General features: G+C 39.9%; 1 protein-coding gene across 6 annotated transcripts in view; it reads right to left on the bottom strand.

Annotated features, from left to right (window-relative positions):
- VPS41 (VPS41 subunit of HOPS complex) overlaps window positions 1-18,046 on the bottom strand; it is a 110,043-nt gene extending 91,997 nt beyond the window's left edge. The window contains exons 1-2 of one of the 6 annotated variants that reach the window (XM_069769763.1): window positions 17,942-18,046; window positions 13,885-13,923 (exon numbers count right to left, since the gene is read on the bottom strand). In XM_069769763.1, coding sequence (XP_069625864.1) covers window positions 13,885-13,923; window positions 17,942-17,962 — 60 coding nt within the window. In that variant the 5' untranslated portion in view covers window positions 17,963-18,046. Of the gene's footprint in view, window positions 1-13,884; window positions 13,924-14,010; window positions 14,077-16,241; window positions 16,553-16,641; window positions 16,664-17,173; window positions 17,216-17,714; window positions 17,742-17,941 lie in introns of those variants that run through there. The other 5 variants (XM_069769772.1, XM_069769753.1, XM_069769782.1 and 2 more) reach the window with 5 other exon arrangements.
- Window positions 18,047-19,048: the final 1,002 nt, after the last annotated feature.

Raw genomic sequence — 19,048 nt, 5'->3', positions numbered from 1 at the left:
AACTGAGGAGAGCTGCAAATGTGCAATAAGCTTTCAAAAGGCCAGGGCCACTGCAACAGATGCTCATCCGCCTTTCTGAATGCAGGTTCGCAACCTTCTTCAGATATTCTGCCCCGTCTTTCCTAGCTTTGCCTACATGAACAACTGTGGTGAATTCGCGAGTAGAAAAAAAAAATCTGAAATCGGTCCTTACGAAGAAAATTTCCAGATGGAACCTGTGGGCATTTCCCGGAGTTATTCCATTAGCCCACATTTGCTCCTGCAGCAGAGGATCTGCCCACAGGACAGTCTGTCACATGAACTACATGCTCTACTGATTGCGGATACTCTAATTACGTTACGGGCACTGACAGCAAAGTGTCATCCTTCCCACACGATTTGCCCTCAAAGTTCTTCAAAGCCTTTATGGAAATAAACGGTGCATACATTATAAGGCAAGTGCCCTTCCTCTTTGCTGCATATCTTCTGTCCAGTCCCAGCTAGAATTCCAATTACTATAGGTGGCCATTCCAGCCTTGTTTACGCCTGCAAGTTTTAACCCTGCAAAGCATTTAAACTCAAATACAAAGATACCTGAGGTCCATCACTTAAGCAATTTCAAAGGAGCTACACCCACATCCTACTGCAACAAGGCCCCGGTGTCTAAAGCCTTCCTAACAGGCCATGTCTTGAAAAAAAAGACAAAACAAACAAACACACACACACAGCTCATCTTCATTTTTTTCGTGCTTGCTTTCAAGTTCATGTCGATTTCAGAGATTATAAGAAAAATATTAAATTACCTCATTTCCTCCTAGCTTAAAGGCCATTAAAAGTGCTCTGCCTCTGTGTATCTGCATAGTTAATGTTTAGGACGTATTCTAAAATCTCATTTTAAAAAACGAAAAGAAAAAAAAAACCAACAACAAAACGTTCTGCTGCCAAAGCGCAAACCCAACATTAATGCTAAAAAAGTGAGAAGAGGCTACTTAGCAATTTGTGAGAGTAACTTTTCTTGACATTTAATACAGGCCAGATCTTTGGAAAGAACCTACTAAGAAATCAGCATTTTTATTTATTTAAACAGTCATCACATCACACAGAAGAAAAAAAATAAAACTAACTAGTTAGAGCTCCAGAATTATTAGTTTACAAACTATATGAAAATCTCCAGTAGAACCACAGAAGCCAACTCCATTTATTTGTGAGTTAAAATAAAGGTTCACAGAATATCCTCAGTTATGCAAAAATGAATAAACACATCCTTAGTGCTCTGCTGGAGGCAGCTTTACTTATTAGAGAAATTCAACAACAAATATATAAAAACCCAAACCAAACATAAAAAGACCTCAAGTCCCAGAATGCAGTCTCCAGGCAAAATTATTTACTTCTCTTCTATATGTACAGAAGCACAAAGTGCAGCAAAATACCCAGCAGAACTCAGTTGCCAAGATCATGTATTACCTTTTTGGTCTTGGCTTGATCCAAAGCATAACCATCACCAACTGTTAATTTTTTAATGGAAATGATGTCTTAATCAGGGGGTCAGATTGGTTGTCTCAGTTTTGGTTTTGAGGGCCTGTGGGACCACGGGCTGGGAATGATCTTTCCTCTACAAATCCCCTAATTGACATGGGAACAATGAGTACTTATCCGAGTGGCTGGTACCCTGCTGAGAAAGGGAAGGTGATTTCTAACCACAATGCTAGGAAAGGCACATCATCAGTGGGGATTTACACCACCACCCGACCCCCAGGCCATCCGCAAACCCTTCCTATCACCAGCATTGCCTGGGAGGGCAGAACTGCACCAGGGAGCGGTGCAAACCTCAGTTTGGACAAGGTGGCCCAAAAAGCACCTTACAAACTGTAGGATAACTGTCGCGAGATTTCCACGAGGAAGCAAGTACTACCCAACAAAAGGTAAGAGCTAAAATTTTTTATTTAACCTTCACCTCATTACCACACCTGGGAATTGTACCAAATGGGCTGTAGTGCCTCCTTTGGCCTGGTAAAGAAATGATGATTATTTTCAGTCTTTAACCTCTCCATTTCAGATCCCAGAGCTTTGTTAGGACCTGACTATCTCCCTTCATTCAAGGTCAAGAGATACTGAAGCACTGAGTTATAAATCAACCTGACTTTAGATTTGCTGGACACCACTCCCCAAATCTTCAGAGCAAATACTCACCTAACACCGAGTCCCTCAGACAAACAGGTTCGCTATTCCATTAATGTCATCTCTAGTCCTCTCTACCCAGATCGTATTTAGGCTAAGTGTGGCCCAGATAATCTGGTAATCCAGATGACCAGAAAGAAGCCTCCACATTCCCACTACCACCCCAGGAATATCCATATGCATCATTTCTCACTTCCTGATTTACCCTATTTCACACAAAGATACTTACTTTTTCTAATAGCTGTATGCTAGAACACTGAGACTTCCCATATTGTTTGTACCTGAAGGCAGCAATTAGGCCTGACAAACTGTATAGTTTCTCCACCCTGGAAATATTGCTTCAGTTTAGGCACCCTTACTCAGTTAGGACAACAAGCAGTTTCTTCAGACTGGTCTGCAGGGCAAGGCAAGATGCAGGCACAGCAATTCTTTACTGCAGCTCTGCAGGGGCTGGGTCTGCTGAGTGGGCTACTCTGGATTTCGGGACACCAATGGAAAAGGAAACAAGTGACTCTGCTCACCACAATGTTATACCAGATGAAGGTTGAAGGGTGTGGCCTGCCTTCAAAGCACCAGTTGATCCTGCCTATAATCCAACTATCCAAAACCAACAGGTTAAGGGTGCTGGCTCCCAGTGTAACACTTAATCTCCACTTTTAAGACTGCAGAGTCCTGAACCCTCACCAGCAAGAGGAAATACAACCTAGCACTCCCCTAGACTACCCCTTCCAAACCTGCTCTGCTTTGTCCCCTGGCAACCTTCAGATGGACCTTTGCTGATACCCCAACTCCTCTCAAACACTTCACCAAACCCTCCCAGCCTCGACTCCCATCCCAATTTCAACACTTTCCAGTGTGCCTGCCAGGACCCCTGTTTTCTTACTCTTCAAAGCCACCATGTCTTCAGCTGGAAGCTCACTTCCAGCCAGGCAACCTTCATGGCAGAGCAGCTTTCCTATTATACAGAGTTTTTAATGACTGCTTACAGTCTGGCATGAAACAGCTGTTCACGAGACAGCAGAACCCAGAATGAACAGCTCAGCAAATACACTAAATTCAGCTAAGGAAACGCAGAGCGCACCTCCCATCCCAGCAGCACACCCACGCCAACTCACAGACACTCGGGGGGACAGAGCAAGAGGATTCGGAAACTCAGACAATTACCATCCTGTACTTACGTGTCCTCCTACCATGCTTTAACAGCATAGATGTTCTTCAAATACATGGAAGGAAAAAGCAATTTTATCTTACTAATTCAGGGTTCACATATGCAAGTGAACACACTGCCCATTTGCAATACACGGGAATATGGCTAGTGAATTAAAAAATTAAGCAAAAAATCTGCTGCAACTGAAAACATCACACCAGAGAAGCATGTGACATAACACATGCAGGAGAATGAATATTCCTAAAGCAGTTTTAGAAAATATTAAAAGGCAAGTTGTAACAAATTGCTGGTGTCTTTTGATGAATTTAAGAAAGTAACATCACAATGTCGCAACACAGTTTGGAGATCCCTTCAATTTCCATTCCAGATCATGTTTTAAAGTCCCTGTATTATTTGGTAATAACACTGAATAGGTTTTTTGTTTTGTTTTTTTTGAGAACATGAAAATGAAGAAAAACTCCTAACCTTTATCCACTAAACAGTTTGTCATACTCATAATTTTAAGTACGATAACACCTAGGTTATATCTGTGATGGTGTCAATCAGCCTTCTCCCCCTCTTCCTTGTTATATTCCCATTTAATAGTCACGAAACACTCAGTCTTCATAAATCCTATTCTTGCCTTAAGATCACAGGCATCAGATTATCACTTGTACTTTAAAGATGAGAGGTAAAAGCTTTGAAACCCACATATTAAATTGGAATTGGTGTATCATCTACTTGATATAAGAAGGGCTCCAAGAATATTTTTGGACATTTGTCCACTTCCCTCTACCCCAAAAGCAAACATGCTTTTTGTTTCCTTACAGCAACTTTGAGTAACCTGACTTGCGATTAACTGCACTGAGCGTGCATGCCAAGCAGAGTCTTACTCAGCACCATTTGGAAAGCTCACCTTATTTGAAGATGATGACCAGTTCTGGTCAGAAATGGTGGGAGGAGGGAGGTTTGCCTTTGGAAAGTTTTAGAAGTCAAATTTATCAAAAGGTACACATTACCAAGGCGGGCAAAGACGACATATCACTATCTGTGTAAAAGACATAGTTATTTACTCAAATTTCTTCTGCTGTAACATGTGACTTCTTCAGTGTTTACCTCTGATGCCGCCATTTTTGAAGGAAACTGCCCACAGGACAACGTATCGCCTGCCATTCTGACATGGGAGTCAGAAAAACCCCTAGTCCAACTCGGGTTTCTCCTCAGAACTGGAGCCTAAACACTGGTTTTGAAAAATAATTTAAGGAATCATTATTTCTGATAAAAATAGCTGGAAATTCACAGTACAAAGATCTGCCAAAATTTGTTTTCATTGTTGCAAAAACAGTAGTGGATTGTTACTTCATATAATCAAGAAACACATAAAGTGCAATTTAAAAGCCTATTCAGTCCTTAAAAAGATAAAACCTCAAAGTCATGTATTAAAGATCTTCAAATAGATCTAGCTGTATTTGCTTTTTAGAAAAAGATTCCTATGTTCTAAAATGATGCAAACACCACACCTTTCCTGCTGCCCATTTCTAGGTCTTGCCCTGCCTTCTTTTAAAAGAAAAAACAAATCCAAAAGCAAACCAGAAGAAAGCACTCTATCCTCTACTGTTTTGGCAGATATATCCACTTGTGTTGAAGAAACAAGTGACACAGAGCGAACAAAGAGCATTATAGTAGAAGAATACATAACTATTACAAAATGCAGCTTCATCACTACTGTTTCTTCATCCCTAGGATACCGTTTCCAGACTTGGGTTCCTGTTTCAATGATAAAGGGACTACCTATGCCGTTTTCAGGATTAGGATCCTGACTCAGTTTCTCTCAATGCAAACAGATCTCTAACACTAAAGGGATGCCAAGAAAAACTCAGACTAAAGCCTTTAACCTTCAAAAGCCCAGTTTGCTAGATTGTGCACAAATTGGAACACAATTTTATTGCAAGTTCTTGTTCTATTTACTGTGCTGAATTTAAATATTAAGCACTTTACCAGACCCTCTGGAGACTAAAACTTATTGAGAGAGCATAAACCTCTTTTCCTCTGTTACTTTCATATTAAAATGTTTGTTCCTACAAGAAAATTTTAACAAACCAGAAAAAATAAATTAGTTGGTTTAAGAATAAGAATAGCAAAGAGCATTTCATCTTTAAGTCACTGGTTCAAAAGCCAGCAGAGCATTAGTGAATAAAAGCTAGAAACATCAACAGTCTTGTTTATTAGCCTGCTTAGCCAAAATTTTTTTCGGGGAAAAAAAATCCCCCCAAAATTTCCTATAAAGAGAGGCATATTATAAAATTACTGCTTTCAAGTGACCACCTGGGTAGCAATTTCAACAAAAACACAAACAAATTACTGAGGCAGGCATGGAGGACATACTATTCTCTTTGTAAAAGACCCGATTATTTACTCAAGTTTTGTAGAACACTTGCACGACACAGTGCGAAAGAGCACAGGCTGCTGTATTTTGAACCCTATATATATAAGTTTTGTGAGAATTAATATAGTTTGGAATAAATGTTACAATCGTTTGGAATAAATACTAAAAACCTATTCAAGTGTCCAACCTGTAGGAGAATTAGTTTCTCTTCTGCAACTATTGCTACACAAGACAACAAAACGCATGAAGACTGAAATTTCTAAACCATGAACACACATTTGTGATTTATGCTGCTAAAATATTTTCCCCTAATTCTGTGGTGAAAATACAGTAATGTTAGCTCAGTGAAGGAAGTGAAGTGAATAACCTCCCATCCAGTTCCTTTATGATTCCTCACAAGGCAAATCACCAATACTTTCCCAGTACCTGGCTGTAAAATTGGTAAATATGGATTAGGATGGTAACATTTCACACAGCAGTTTTCTGTTCTCCCCATGCATTTTCCACAGGGATTTATTTAATACCTTGATCTCTTTGGGAAAATGCAGACATACACCAGGAGCAAGGAATTAAGATGATACGGCTGCCTGTGAATATGTATCAAAATGGGCTGCATTCACAGTATAAAATGACACACAGATGAAAGGCAAAGCAGAGAGCATTTTATTTCTTCACAAAACTGTTGTGGTATACAGAGTATCACACTATATTTGCGGAACATGAATTGAAGATTCACTCCAGGTTTGAAGGAGCTGGGCACCAGCCAAGTCATGAAGCAGAAGTAACACAGAGATGACATACTGCACATGAGCAATCATCATAAATGGCATGTTAAAAAAAAAAAAAAAAAGAGTAGTAAGAAGTCCATATAGTACAATTTGGTTTCATTTCAACTCCCACCAATTTGTTTTATTTTACTGGTAGTTTTGTGTGTGGCAAAGAACACCTGAAAAGTTTCAAATCCACTTCAGTGTTCAAAAGCACAGGATCAGTCCATCCACATCAAGTGCACCATACCAAGGCAGCACAGGATAGGCTGTTTTATCTTCCACATCCAAATCCAATTCCAACACTGAAAAATCCAAACAGTTCAAATCTCAATGAAACTACACATTTCTACTTGTATTTTTCTTTTGCTGAGTAAGGAACTTGGGCAAACATTTGTTTCCCCTGTGAACACTACTTGAGCAGCCTGGTTGCCACCTTGTGATGTACTGCATATGAAAACCCTACAGTGCAGTTTTGGGAACTGCATACGAAAATCCTACAGTGCAGTTTTGGGAACAGCAGTTTTTAAAGTTCACCCATTTACCACAGTGGAAGAGCAAGACGGTAAAAAGCTGAATTTCCCTGCAACTTTCCTTTTTTCAGCCCAGAGCGTTATTCCACCCAGATGAATACATTTAGTATTTTGGAAAAGTCACATCTGCATACTCTCTTAACACACTAGCTTTGCAATTGCATTTAATTTATGTAGCATGCACAGCAGCATTTTTACTTTTTATGTATTCCACAACACACAGATAGAACAGGCACTTCTGGTTAATATTAATAGCTCATTAAATGAAGTATCTAATTTTCACTCAAAACCACAAGATATTAGAAGAATATAGCAATAATCCATTTTTCCTGCAAGTCAATCCTCTAACGATGTATATTATAATGTTAGTTACTAGTCACTGCAAACTTGTTTTTCAAATTAATGTATTAAAAGATTCCATTTAAACTTCAATAAATAATTTACTATGCTCATCCTACTGACTCAAATTGATAAATTATTTGCATGATACATTTTCTCATTAATAAGGAGGAAAACTTTCTATTTGGAATTTATATATCTTTTCCTTCCATTCTCCCCATTTAAAAGGCCAATTTCACTTAAAGGCATGCGGGGGGAAGCAATCTCTCTTCAGATTGCTCAGGTATGTGAAACAGAATATGCTTTTTGACCATTTTCCTCCCATTTTATATTTTTAAAACAACTGGAAGAGAAAAATGGCAACCTAGTGTACAGCTATTCAATAATAAGGAAAAGAGGCATGATGAAAAGAAGTACTTTGCCAAGGGTCAGACAGGAGATCAAAAAAAGGCAAGTTGGACTGAGGTACACCAGCCAAATGTACTTTTCAACCATCCATTTTTTGTTGCAATGGTGATGTCCCTTCAAAAGCTACTAGCCACAGAAGAGCTCACCTCTTCCAGCCCAATGCTCCACACTCTATGTTAAGAGAACATTTTGATGGAAACAGAGTATGACAAGGAGCCTTCTTTATCAGACGCTTTATTTACTTGAAATGATTTAATTGCTTTGACCTAATCCAGACCCAGCCAACAAGACTAAGATTTGGAATGCACTGAAAAGGAAAAAAAAACATCAAGGCTTTTTAGTTGCCTCTTTTTAAGGCTTACATGTTTACTAACTGTGCTCCTGCTCTGATCGGTTTTCAAAACCTTAAAGAACAAAACCGCTATCAATTTCAGTGGTATAAATGTCTCAGTGAGGGATATTTCTAAACCACCAGAAATTGTTTCAGCACTGGGTTAACGAAGAATTTCTACAACACTTTCGTCTCTACAAACTCTCGTAGAGCTTATTAATGTAGTGTTTAAATAACTAAAAGAATAAACTAAATGAACAAACACATCCCTTTTACAGGGTACCAGCGATCAAAGATCAGAACACCAGCCAAAAAAAATTAAGACCAAGAGATAAAAAAATGGAAGTGCTAGACTGGAAACATACGCAACACTGATTACTAACACACACAGGTACCTGGTAAAAAAACAGCAATGCACATATTAATGCAACTTTTAAAAAAAAAGTTATTATTTTTAATAACTTTTTTCAGAAAATTTACAACTGCACCCACCTGCTTTTTTTTTTGGGTGGTTTCCTTTAGGAGGCCAACAATACAAAACAAAAAAATTTACCCTGTAGTGCAGCACCCACCAAAAAAAAAAAAAAAAAAAAATCACTGAAACTCCTTCCATAATCACATTTCATGGGACTTAGCATTCATTTTATGATTCCAGTGATACTTTTTCTTGAAAAAGTGCTCCTTGTAAAGAAGATACATCCTGGATCAGGGCAATCTGCTCATATTCCCAGCAGTAAATTAGAAAGGAGCAGAAAATTTTAACGAATAGCTAACCAAATTCCAGGATGACAACTTAGCTTTGATTCCCTCATCAGGTTGGAAGGTTCTGTTTTTTGATATAGCATTACTTTAATTTTACAAGTACCTCACATTCACAAATAGGGTTTGAAACCCTCTCTTTACTTCTCAGAGGTAGGAAACTATAGCTCCATTTTATAAGGGGGGGATGGCAGGGGGTGGCAGGCAGGCAAGAAAGAGGCAGACCATAATTAACCTGTACATGTAGTCTGAGGTTGAGACAGAAGCTGTAGGTCCTGGGACACTGAGGCATGGTTCCAAACATTTTTCTGCTACATGCAAGTTAGCTGAAGTAACCATGACTAATTTATGCAGACCAGTAATTTTCCAGGGTGCAATATATGCTTCTATCAGTACAAATTAAGTCTCAGTAGGAATGTTTTGTGCACTACATATACAGTGAAAACAAAAATAACATTCACTTGACCTCACAAGATTTCACAGTGTAACATAATGAATGGTGACTCTGCCATACTGTGCAACTATAACACACTGTAAATAAACACACTCTATAGCAATACAGTGCAGAGCAGCATGGACATTCAGGGAAACTCAAGCTGGCTCTTTAATAAGCTTTCTTTTGAATTAAGAGATACAAAACCAGTTCCTTTCTTCATAGAATGCAAGTGATTCATAGGTGCATTTTGCATTTCACAATACATGCTGTTGTGTGCACTACTCCACTGTTAATTATTCCTCGTTTTAAATTAAAGGTCACTTGTTCTAAATTAAAATAAAAATTTATTTAAACCACTCCACAACAGTCCATTATGTAATATAACAGGATTCTCTCATTAAAAGCAAAACTTTCAAAGACAAAATTACAAGCTGAGCAGCAGCATCAACTTAAAAGCAAGAAAAAAAACCATTGTGCATCTCACCTTACCACCACGTTGCACTGCTACTGAAGGAAGCTTAACTATTTATTTATACATTTAGTAGCATCATCTTTTGCTAACTAGCTGGCAAAATGTAAGTATCTGCCTGACAGAAAACAGCTCAACTGAGAAAAGTAAGATTTTACAGAAATAGACACATTGCAAGCAAGAAAATTAATTTGAAAACAGAAATTCAGAGTCACGCTGTACATAATTTATGCAGACTTTTTTCCTCCACAGCTTACAAAGAGCCAAAAGTCAGATTACTTTGTTGTCTATTTTAAGATCTCATCAAATGTGACAGTCCAAACATGTAGCTCCAGGTGCTGTAAAATAAATTTTAATAAGCCAATGAAACCACATTGTACTAGGACTTTTCAGCCAAACCAACCTGCTCAGGCTTAGCCCCAAATGTAGCATATTTGATGATTAGACAGGGTTGGTAGAAATAAAGCAAATATATTTCACAAGCACAATTTAAAAAGCAAAACCAAACAACCAACCATAAGATACAAAAAGAAAATAATTGTGCTTCAAGACTGCAGTAGAATTACTTCGCAAATCAAGTAGGTTTTTTCTTGAGAATTAAAAGACTGTGTTAGATATACTGCTTCCCCATCATAACGTGGTATAATATATAGCAGTCTGTCTATAGGAAAAGAAAAAGCTTATAATACCCCCTTATTGTATATAAGGATATGAAATAAACATGTAAGTTGTACTGTATTTACCAGGAAAGATCTATTACATTTCTACAACTGCTGACACAAGTAACTACCACTATCTCCATGCTGAAAGGTCTGTTTAGCATCTGAACATATGCACCACCTCTGCTAATTAACACCTTTGAATTTTACACATTCTGATTTTAAACTTGCCATGGTTTAACCCCCAGTCAGCGACTAAGCACCACTCAGACACTTACTCACTTCCCCCCCACCTAGCGGGATGGGGAAGAAAATCGGGAAAAGAAATAAAACTCGTCCGTTAAGAACGGTTTAATAGAACAGAAAAGAGGACACTAATAGTGATAATGATAACACTAATAAAATGACAGAAATAATAGAAGGATTAGAATATACAAGCAATGCACAATGCAACTGCTCACCGCCTGCTGATCGACACCCAGCTAGTCCCTGAGCAGCAATCTGCCGCGCCCCCCCCCCACCCCCCCAGTTCCTAAACTAGATGGGACGTCCCATGGTATGGAATACACCGTTGGCCAGTTTGGGTCAGGTGCCCTGGCTGTGTCCTGTGCCAACTTCTTGTGCCCCTCCAGCCTTCTCGCTGGCTGGGCATGAGAAGCTGAAAAATCCTTGACTATGGTCTAAACACTACTGAGCAACAACTGAAAACATCAGTGTTCTCAACATTCTTCTCATACTGATCTCAAAACATAGCACTGTACCAGCTACTAGGAAGACAATTAACTCTATCCCAGCTGAAACCAGGACAAAACAGCTGAAAACTATTAAACACTTAAGCAGCCTTAGGAACTCAATTTCCCAGGAAACATGAGTTGGAACCAAACTTAAAATGAAGGGCTTTTAGCTGACGTACATTCAAGACAGTCAATTTTTGCAGACTCCCACATTTGAGGCCTATTACAAAGCTCTAATACCAAGTCTGTGTGAATAAGCACCCTGGCATTTGTTAAAGAGCCTGTCATTCAAAACAAACCAAGCAAGCAGTAAGTTAGAATTAGCATCTTATTTAAGATGAGCTGCTAAAGGAATGACACTAAAAGAGCTGCTGCACAAAACAGAAGCACTGTATGTTTGATCCTTTACTAAGATAATGGCACAGCAGTGTAAAAAATACAGAAAATTTTTGTTTCCATATTTTGTTTACATGTCCAGTTCAGACAGGGACATCATTTACTCAAAACCAGGAATTTAAAAATTGTGTTCCTCCATAATAGAAAAGACTTCTATAGTATAACTTGGATATGCCATGTGCCCTCTGAAACCAATAGTAATAACTTTCCATTTTATGGGAAGAAATTAAATTAAGTGCAAGACCAATTGTATATGCAAAAATCTTTATTACTATGATGATAAGATGTCTACAAATTCCACGCCATAAATATTTTATTTTTAATGGGTAAAACTGGACACAGGTTGCAAGGATTAGGATCTCAGATTCTAGTACTGCCACCATAAAAATCTATCCCTGATTATTCAAACTATGGGCCACCCAAAAGAAATAATACAATTTTGTGATCACAACAGCTAAGAGTGAAGCCATCAGTTCAATCTTACCTCTGACCATACTTCAAGTAACATAAGCAAGCACTGACAACATTTAGACTTTGTGAGCCTACCACTATTTTTGGTTTCTATGTGAATGATCATTAGAAATAGTCTAACAAGTGATGTAAACACTAAGACTGTAAAAATTGTTCACTACTTCCTTTAAGTACTTTCTAAACATGGTTTCAAAGTTTCATTTCATCAGCTACCTGTGTAGTGTCAAGACACTACAGACTGGACTTGCTATTTGAAGACAACTCATGAAAAACATTTTCACAGGCATTAGAATGACAATTGGATTGTCCTTTTGATCCAACATCTATGTTCTGAATATGAAAATTTCCTTTTCACTTCTTGACACATGTGAAATTAACATTAAAAATAGACATCAACGTTAACAGAGGTCATGTTGAAATTTTATGACTGTCAATTTTGTGAAAGCTGCATGATGCCTATTTTTACTTAAGGTAAAAACAAATAAAACCCCAACAATCTGGCAACCCATTTATGATTAATTCTGCTGTAAATACTTATTCACTACAGGCTAAAATGTTGAAAGGCCATTAAAAAGGCCACTAAAACAAGTTCTCGCTTGCAATAGGCTTTAAAGAAAAAAAACCACCTTAGCAGGTAGGTGTTTGTGTTCACCGTCCTGTGAATGTCAACCCTTGACAGGATTACTACTAAATTCTACTACTAATAATTATTCTACTAAATAGTGAGTCTTTGCCCAGTCATTGCCTATGCACACTTCACATCACAAAGCAACAACCAGAATGAAACCATTTCACATTGGGCAAAAAAAGTCTGGTCCAGGTGGCTGTTCCACACAGCAATGTTAAAAGGCCAAAGAAATCCTTGCTTCTCACTAGGAGTGCCCTCCAGTGCCACTGCAGACAGCCACTCATCAAAGGCAGATGGGACAAAAATTATCCCACAAGAAACAAAGCCACCATCCTCTGTGAAAAGATTTTTTCAGAATCCACTACTGCAGTCTCTGCAGTACCCACTGTCCTGGAAATTAGGACTTCTGCCTGCTTAGTGCTTAAACCTAGATCCCAACCATGAAGATTTGTCCCTAGGTGAAGAACAGAAAATCTTCCTAACAGCAAGTCCATTAAAGTTTTGGAAGCCTAGGAGCCACTTTCACTTAGATACATTACGGGTGAAAACACTCCATCAAGGTAATACCCTGCTCTGTGTCATCTGTTCTTCCTGGTGTCCACAACTGAAGCTGCTCAACCACTCTTATTTCTTCCTTCTTGTCGCCACCCTAGACCACGGTGAAGTCAATTATCTCTTTCCAGATCTCCCATGGTTCCTTCATGTGATGGCAGGTTTGGAGTTACTGCACTGCTGTTTGGGGACAAATTGTTGAACCCTCTGTAGCTCCCTTCCTCTCTTTACCCCCAGCCCACTTTTTCCAGCACCTACAGCAGGGTAGGCCGACCTCTCCAAAACATGAGACAATTTTTGACAAAATGTCATCTCAAGAACAGAGACTCTACAGAACATGATTAAAACTAGACTATGAAGTGAAGCTATTAAAATAACACAGTAATTACCTGAATGTAGTATTACTGTATATATAATTATACTGACAATTAAATTTTTATTTGATCAAAACAGAAGTGCATGCATTTAAATTTGCCTCTCAACAGAATTTATTTTACTATAATGGGGCAATTCTGGGTTTTTTTAATATAAATAAGCTTCTAATAGCAAATCACAGCTCCTTTTTAATAGTTTAAGCCCAGATTACCATTCCTTGCTACATAGTACCAGCAAAACTTCTAAAACAACCAACAAGGTAGTATTTTTCCCTCCATACTGACAAAGAACCAGCACTGACACAGATTAAAGGGTGAAGCATTTTAAGCAGGCTTACCTCAGATTCATCTGTTGATTCCTCATTAGATCTGGTTTCCTGAAAATAACACAAAGAACAAAGGGGAAATTAGCTAAGTACATATATAACTGAGCAGTATTTCCCATTTTAAAGTACTTTTTAAACCTTTATTAAGAAACAGAAAACAAAGCGGAAGCAACTCAAAGTTGTTTCCATCCTTTCCATTCACACCCAATTTGTGCTTGCACTTGCAATCTAGTGCCACACTGACACTCAGTGGCACCAGTCAACTGTGATACTATCATCAGTTACCCTAAAAGAGCGTGATTGGATCACCTGAGAATCTGTCCCTGTGAGAGCTTCCCTCCTTCCAGAAGTAGTAGCAAGTTTTGCAAAGCAACTGCCCATGTCTTGACTTGCAAGGCAGAATAGCATTCTCATGTCATCCACAAACTAGCTTTGGTATTCAACTATCCAGCTGTTAATAGGCTTATTTTAAACTTAAATAATTTCAAACCATTTTCCATAGAAATGCAGCATTTAATGACACTCCTTCCCATTCTCCGTCAATGCAAGCCATGTGGCTTTCTCTTGCCTTTGAAGCAACTGTACCTTTAAAACATCTCTCTCTGGCAAGACAATGATTCTTACTGTCCTACAAAAAAAATTTTGTAAGTCAACTCCTGCTAATCTCTCACCTGTCCACTGAGAAAATCTGCTGATGCAATGCCTCCTCAAAGAGGTCAGCAAAATGAAGATTTACTTAACGTATTTATAGTTATCAATAGCAATAAAAGATTACAACTAATACGCTGACAGTGAATGTAAGCATTTTAACAACAAAATATGATACAAACAAAGAACAAGCAAGAGAGAAGGCAGCATTTCAAATCTTATGAAGTAGTATTTGGACAGTAAGATAAATAGATATAGAATTTCACCAGAGAAGGCAAAAAAAGAGACAGTTACCAACAATTTAAAGAGAAATGGAAAGAGAAGAAAATTTAATGCACTGACAACCAGTGTAATTTTTAGTTTATCACACTTATTTATTTTCTGTGTTCACAAAATGCACTGATTGTGACCTCTAGGCAAAAAGCAAATGCCTCCTTTGCATTAGTGGAGGTTCACCTTTAGTGACCATAATGACCATTGCGACAGATGGGGAAGAAGAAAAGCAGCATTTCTACTTGCTCCTCGAAACTCAGTGCAACATGTTACCATGATTACTGCCATCTGTTTCCTCCATTTTACTCACTACAGCCAGGTCCACCTCTAAAACACACATACCATAGAACGGTATGATATGAGTTGGGAAATCACAAGGAGAAAGAACATGGGCGTCAAGGGAAGATGAAGAGGGAGTAAAATCCTGGCAACCTTTCAAGATTAGGTTTGACTTTGCAAGTAAAACTATTTGTCCATCAGTCTCACAGTCTCTACTCACAAGATGCAGTTACCTTTCAGGAAATAAAAATTTTGTTACATATAACCTTTGTGCATCTTAAAGTCTACTTAACAATAACCGAATGAGGACAGAACTAAAATATTGTGGTTTAACACTGCCAGCCTATTGGACAAGCTGGAGCAACACACAAATTCCAATGCAAAATATCACCAGATTCCTTGTAAAAAAACCTGCCTTTCTCTCCTGAATACCAAGAGTTGCCTACTCAACTCCTTAATAAATCAAAACTATTGGCACTACCATTTTGATACAATTCACATAGTTTGTAACAACAGGATAATTCATTTAAAAAAAAAATAAAATCTCTTCTGCCAAACAAAATAAGCAATTACAGCAAGTGACATTTTTGTTGGTACACATGAGACTTTCTAGTGCAGCTACACTGCTTACTTCCCCCCCACCCCCCCCGGTTCTAATTGCTTTGGCTATTCAGAACATAAATGTAGGGAAAGCCAGCGACGATAATTTTCAGGATGAGTTCACTGTCTAACACCATGCAGACAGACTCACACACATGCAGGGTGGAGTAACAGCCCACTTGCTGTTACAGCAGCTGATCCTTTACATCCACCTGAGTCACTTAATAAAGATTAAACTGAGTTGCAAGTTGTTATGTGCGAAGGCAGCCTTGGAAAATATTGGCCTACAAAATCAGGGCACACTGGAATTTGATTCAAATAATCAATCTGTTTTGATTTAGGACATGTAAAATGGTATTCCTAATGTATTCACAAGCCACTGCAACTGCAGCTGCTAAATTTCATAAACAGCATACAAATTCAGGAAAATGCTTCAGGTCTTTATGTTTTACTGCAGAAAATAACATGTAAAAATTCAGAGAGAGTCTTGGCTTAGGAAAGAAATGCAGAAACTGTATTTGTGTTCCCTGACAAGAACTTAGCTGAAGGTGCTTAGAATTGACCCTTACCTACTAACTCACTTTGCTAGCAACTTACTATGAAAAGTTTTTTGCCCAATTTCTCCCACCTGCGCAGGCAAACTGGAAGAGTAAACTGCAGTTATGACTGCCCTGGGGTTTTGTTAGGTTCCTCGCCCCTCCCTCCAAATGCATGAGCAGAGAGGATTATCTCCCACTTCTACTTTTTAGTAGCCTTGTAACTGTGAGAAGGAAATCCCTCAACAGGGCTTTGTAGATGACCAGAATCCCAAATCATGTAGGAATAGCTGTCATTGGTAGGTTTTAGACTCTAGGGGAAAAATCAGCAGTACACTTCAGCCAGCTGGCAAATGCTGTTGCTCAAGTAGCCTAAGAATGGAGAAAGGGAACACGGATGAGGAAACCACAGAAATGTGAAGTAATCTCTCACCATTGTAATCTCCCACTTAGCAGATACAACATAACTTCTCAACAAATTCTTAAGCTGGTCTTCGAATATGATGGATATAGGGTTTTCCCTTCCCTGCCTTTACAAACATCAGATGTTATCCACTGTATGTTTAGGCCCATTACTTAAAGCTGCTGGCAGGGGAAAACCGTGAAACTTGGGTTTCAAAGAAACCTACACACCCAACATACACATCCCTCAGCAAGGGCAGGCATGCTCCCTGCAGGAAATAAACAGAAATGAACAAGGTAACTTTCCTACCACACTCCAAAGATAACAAAACGCAGGCTGTTTTAATCTATTATTAAACAAAAATACTTGTTCAGAGTTGGTTTTACCCTGAGAAGTTTTTCAAATGCTGCCACAGCTAAAAATTCAGCAAACCAGGGGATGAAGACTCCCCCAAAGAGGCCAACTCCTCCCAACAAAACCCCTGATGGCAGGGAAAGTGGAAACCAGATGCCAATCTGCAATTAAGCCCAATTCCCTTGAAGTAATTCTAAGACTCTCCCACCTTTAGGCATTCAAGACAGACAAGCATCGCACAGCTTAGCTGTGCCTCAAAATCCTGGCTCAGCAAAGAAACATTCAGAAAGTATCTGGAAGGACCGAGAACTTCACTTCTTGCTTTTACTTTATTTTTCTTCCTCACGAAGGAGCAGTCTAGGCAGGGGGAGCTTTAGGAGGACACCCACTTCAGAGAAGCACGGGTCACAAGCACCAAACTCCTCAAATTTTGTCTCAGGAGAAAACTCCCCTGTTGAGATGAACTTGCTCATGTCTCTTGTGCCGCTTGGTAAACGATAGCTTCTCAATCATTTCAGACGGACCCTTCAGCTCTTTAATCCCGGCTCTACAGCGGTACCAGCTGCATTTCTAAACCCCTCCCTCCCGCCCAGCTCCCGGTTCCTGCATCGGGTGTTACCCAAAAAGCGGAGCCCTCAGGGCTCGCGCCGCCTCCCCCGCCCGTCTATCAGGTTTTTTAGACAAAACCCGACAGGCAGCCTCGGGCAGCCCCATCTGCGCAGCGCGGCGGGGGAGAGGAGGCGTCCCACCGCCGCCTCCATCTTCTCTCCTCCGCCCCGGCGCAGCGAGGCTCCAGCCGCCGCCGCCGCGCCGCTCCCGTCCCGCCGCCGGCCCTCGCAGCCCCCGCCGGGCTGGCTGACGCCCTCTGCCCCCTCACACACGCGCTGTCCCTTCGCCCCTCTGCTCCCCAGCGCCGCCCCGCTCCCCGCCGCGCTCCTCGCCCCCTCCGGCGGGACAGTGCCCTCACGGCCTCTACCTTCTCCTCGGCTTCCGCCATGGCGCGGCCAGGGAGCTGTCATGTGAGGGGCAGGAAGCCGGCGAGTGTGGAGGCACCCTGGGAAATGTAGTTTCGGGGGGGGTGGTGGTGGTTTTTTTCTCCCCCCGCCTTTTCTTCTTCTTTTTTGTTGTTGTTGTGGTTGATTATTTTGGGAGGTGGGAGTGGCTCTTGCCCAGCTGTGGGTATGGTGGCGTTGCCTTACAACCTACACCAAGGGCAGAGGCAAGGCTGGACCCAACACGGACAACACATCTCAGTCAGGTTTTCTTTCTGCCCTCCTTAGCTGCAAGCGAGAAGCTTTTTTAAGCTGAATTCCTTCGATTCCCTCAGGGAGACCTTTGTACACCCAGCTGTGATGAGACTGAAGGCAGCCACCATGGTGAATGAGGAGATGGCCTATGGTTAGTGAGGGTTTGGGTGTAGCTGAAGCTGAGAGCCACTTGCAGCGTATCTGTGTCCGCCGACATGTTGCGCACTGGACTGCCAGTTCTCCAGGACAAGGCCCATTTATTGGGGCCCATCTGAGCCGCACTTGGTGGAGCACAGCTCCAGTTTCCATTAGATCCTCAGGTGACATGTGTAGCGGCCTCTGTTCTCTCTGTACGTCTTACTTAATTTGTCAGTATTGAAATTGCCCACATGCTTTAGTGTCTGGAGAAGGATTTTAGAAAGCCTAAATATATTTCTACAATTATAGGAGCTGCTGCATTTTCTATTTTAAAACTTTAAAACAAGACTTGAACACCTTGCTTGCACCCAAATTACTTTCTTTATATGTTAAAAATAAAACCAAAGCTATAAAGCAATAGGCAGTACTTTTTATCACTTGGGTTTTGCCATTGGAGCTATTCCAAATCTGAAGTGGAGCTACAGTGTTAATGTACCCAGTCTCTACCCTTGGGATCAAAGCCAAGAATTTTAAAATGTGCAGGTCAGCTTTGGCAATAAAAGAGAAATCTTAGAATATTATACTGGAAGACCATAAGGCCATACGGTTAAAGTTAATTGCAGAGAGTATTACCTTGGATATGAAAATTATGTATATCGTTGCCATACCTTTAGAAACTAACTGCCAAAATTTTGACT

Source organism: Haliaeetus albicilla, chromosome 2 (genome assembly GCF_947461875.1).
Source record: "Haliaeetus albicilla chromosome 2, bHalAlb1.1, whole genome shotgun sequence".
NCBI classification, from domain to species: domain Eukaryota; kingdom Metazoa; phylum Chordata; class Aves; order Accipitriformes; family Accipitridae; genus Haliaeetus; species Haliaeetus albicilla.
This window is presented reverse-complemented; position numbering and strand designations above follow the sequence as displayed.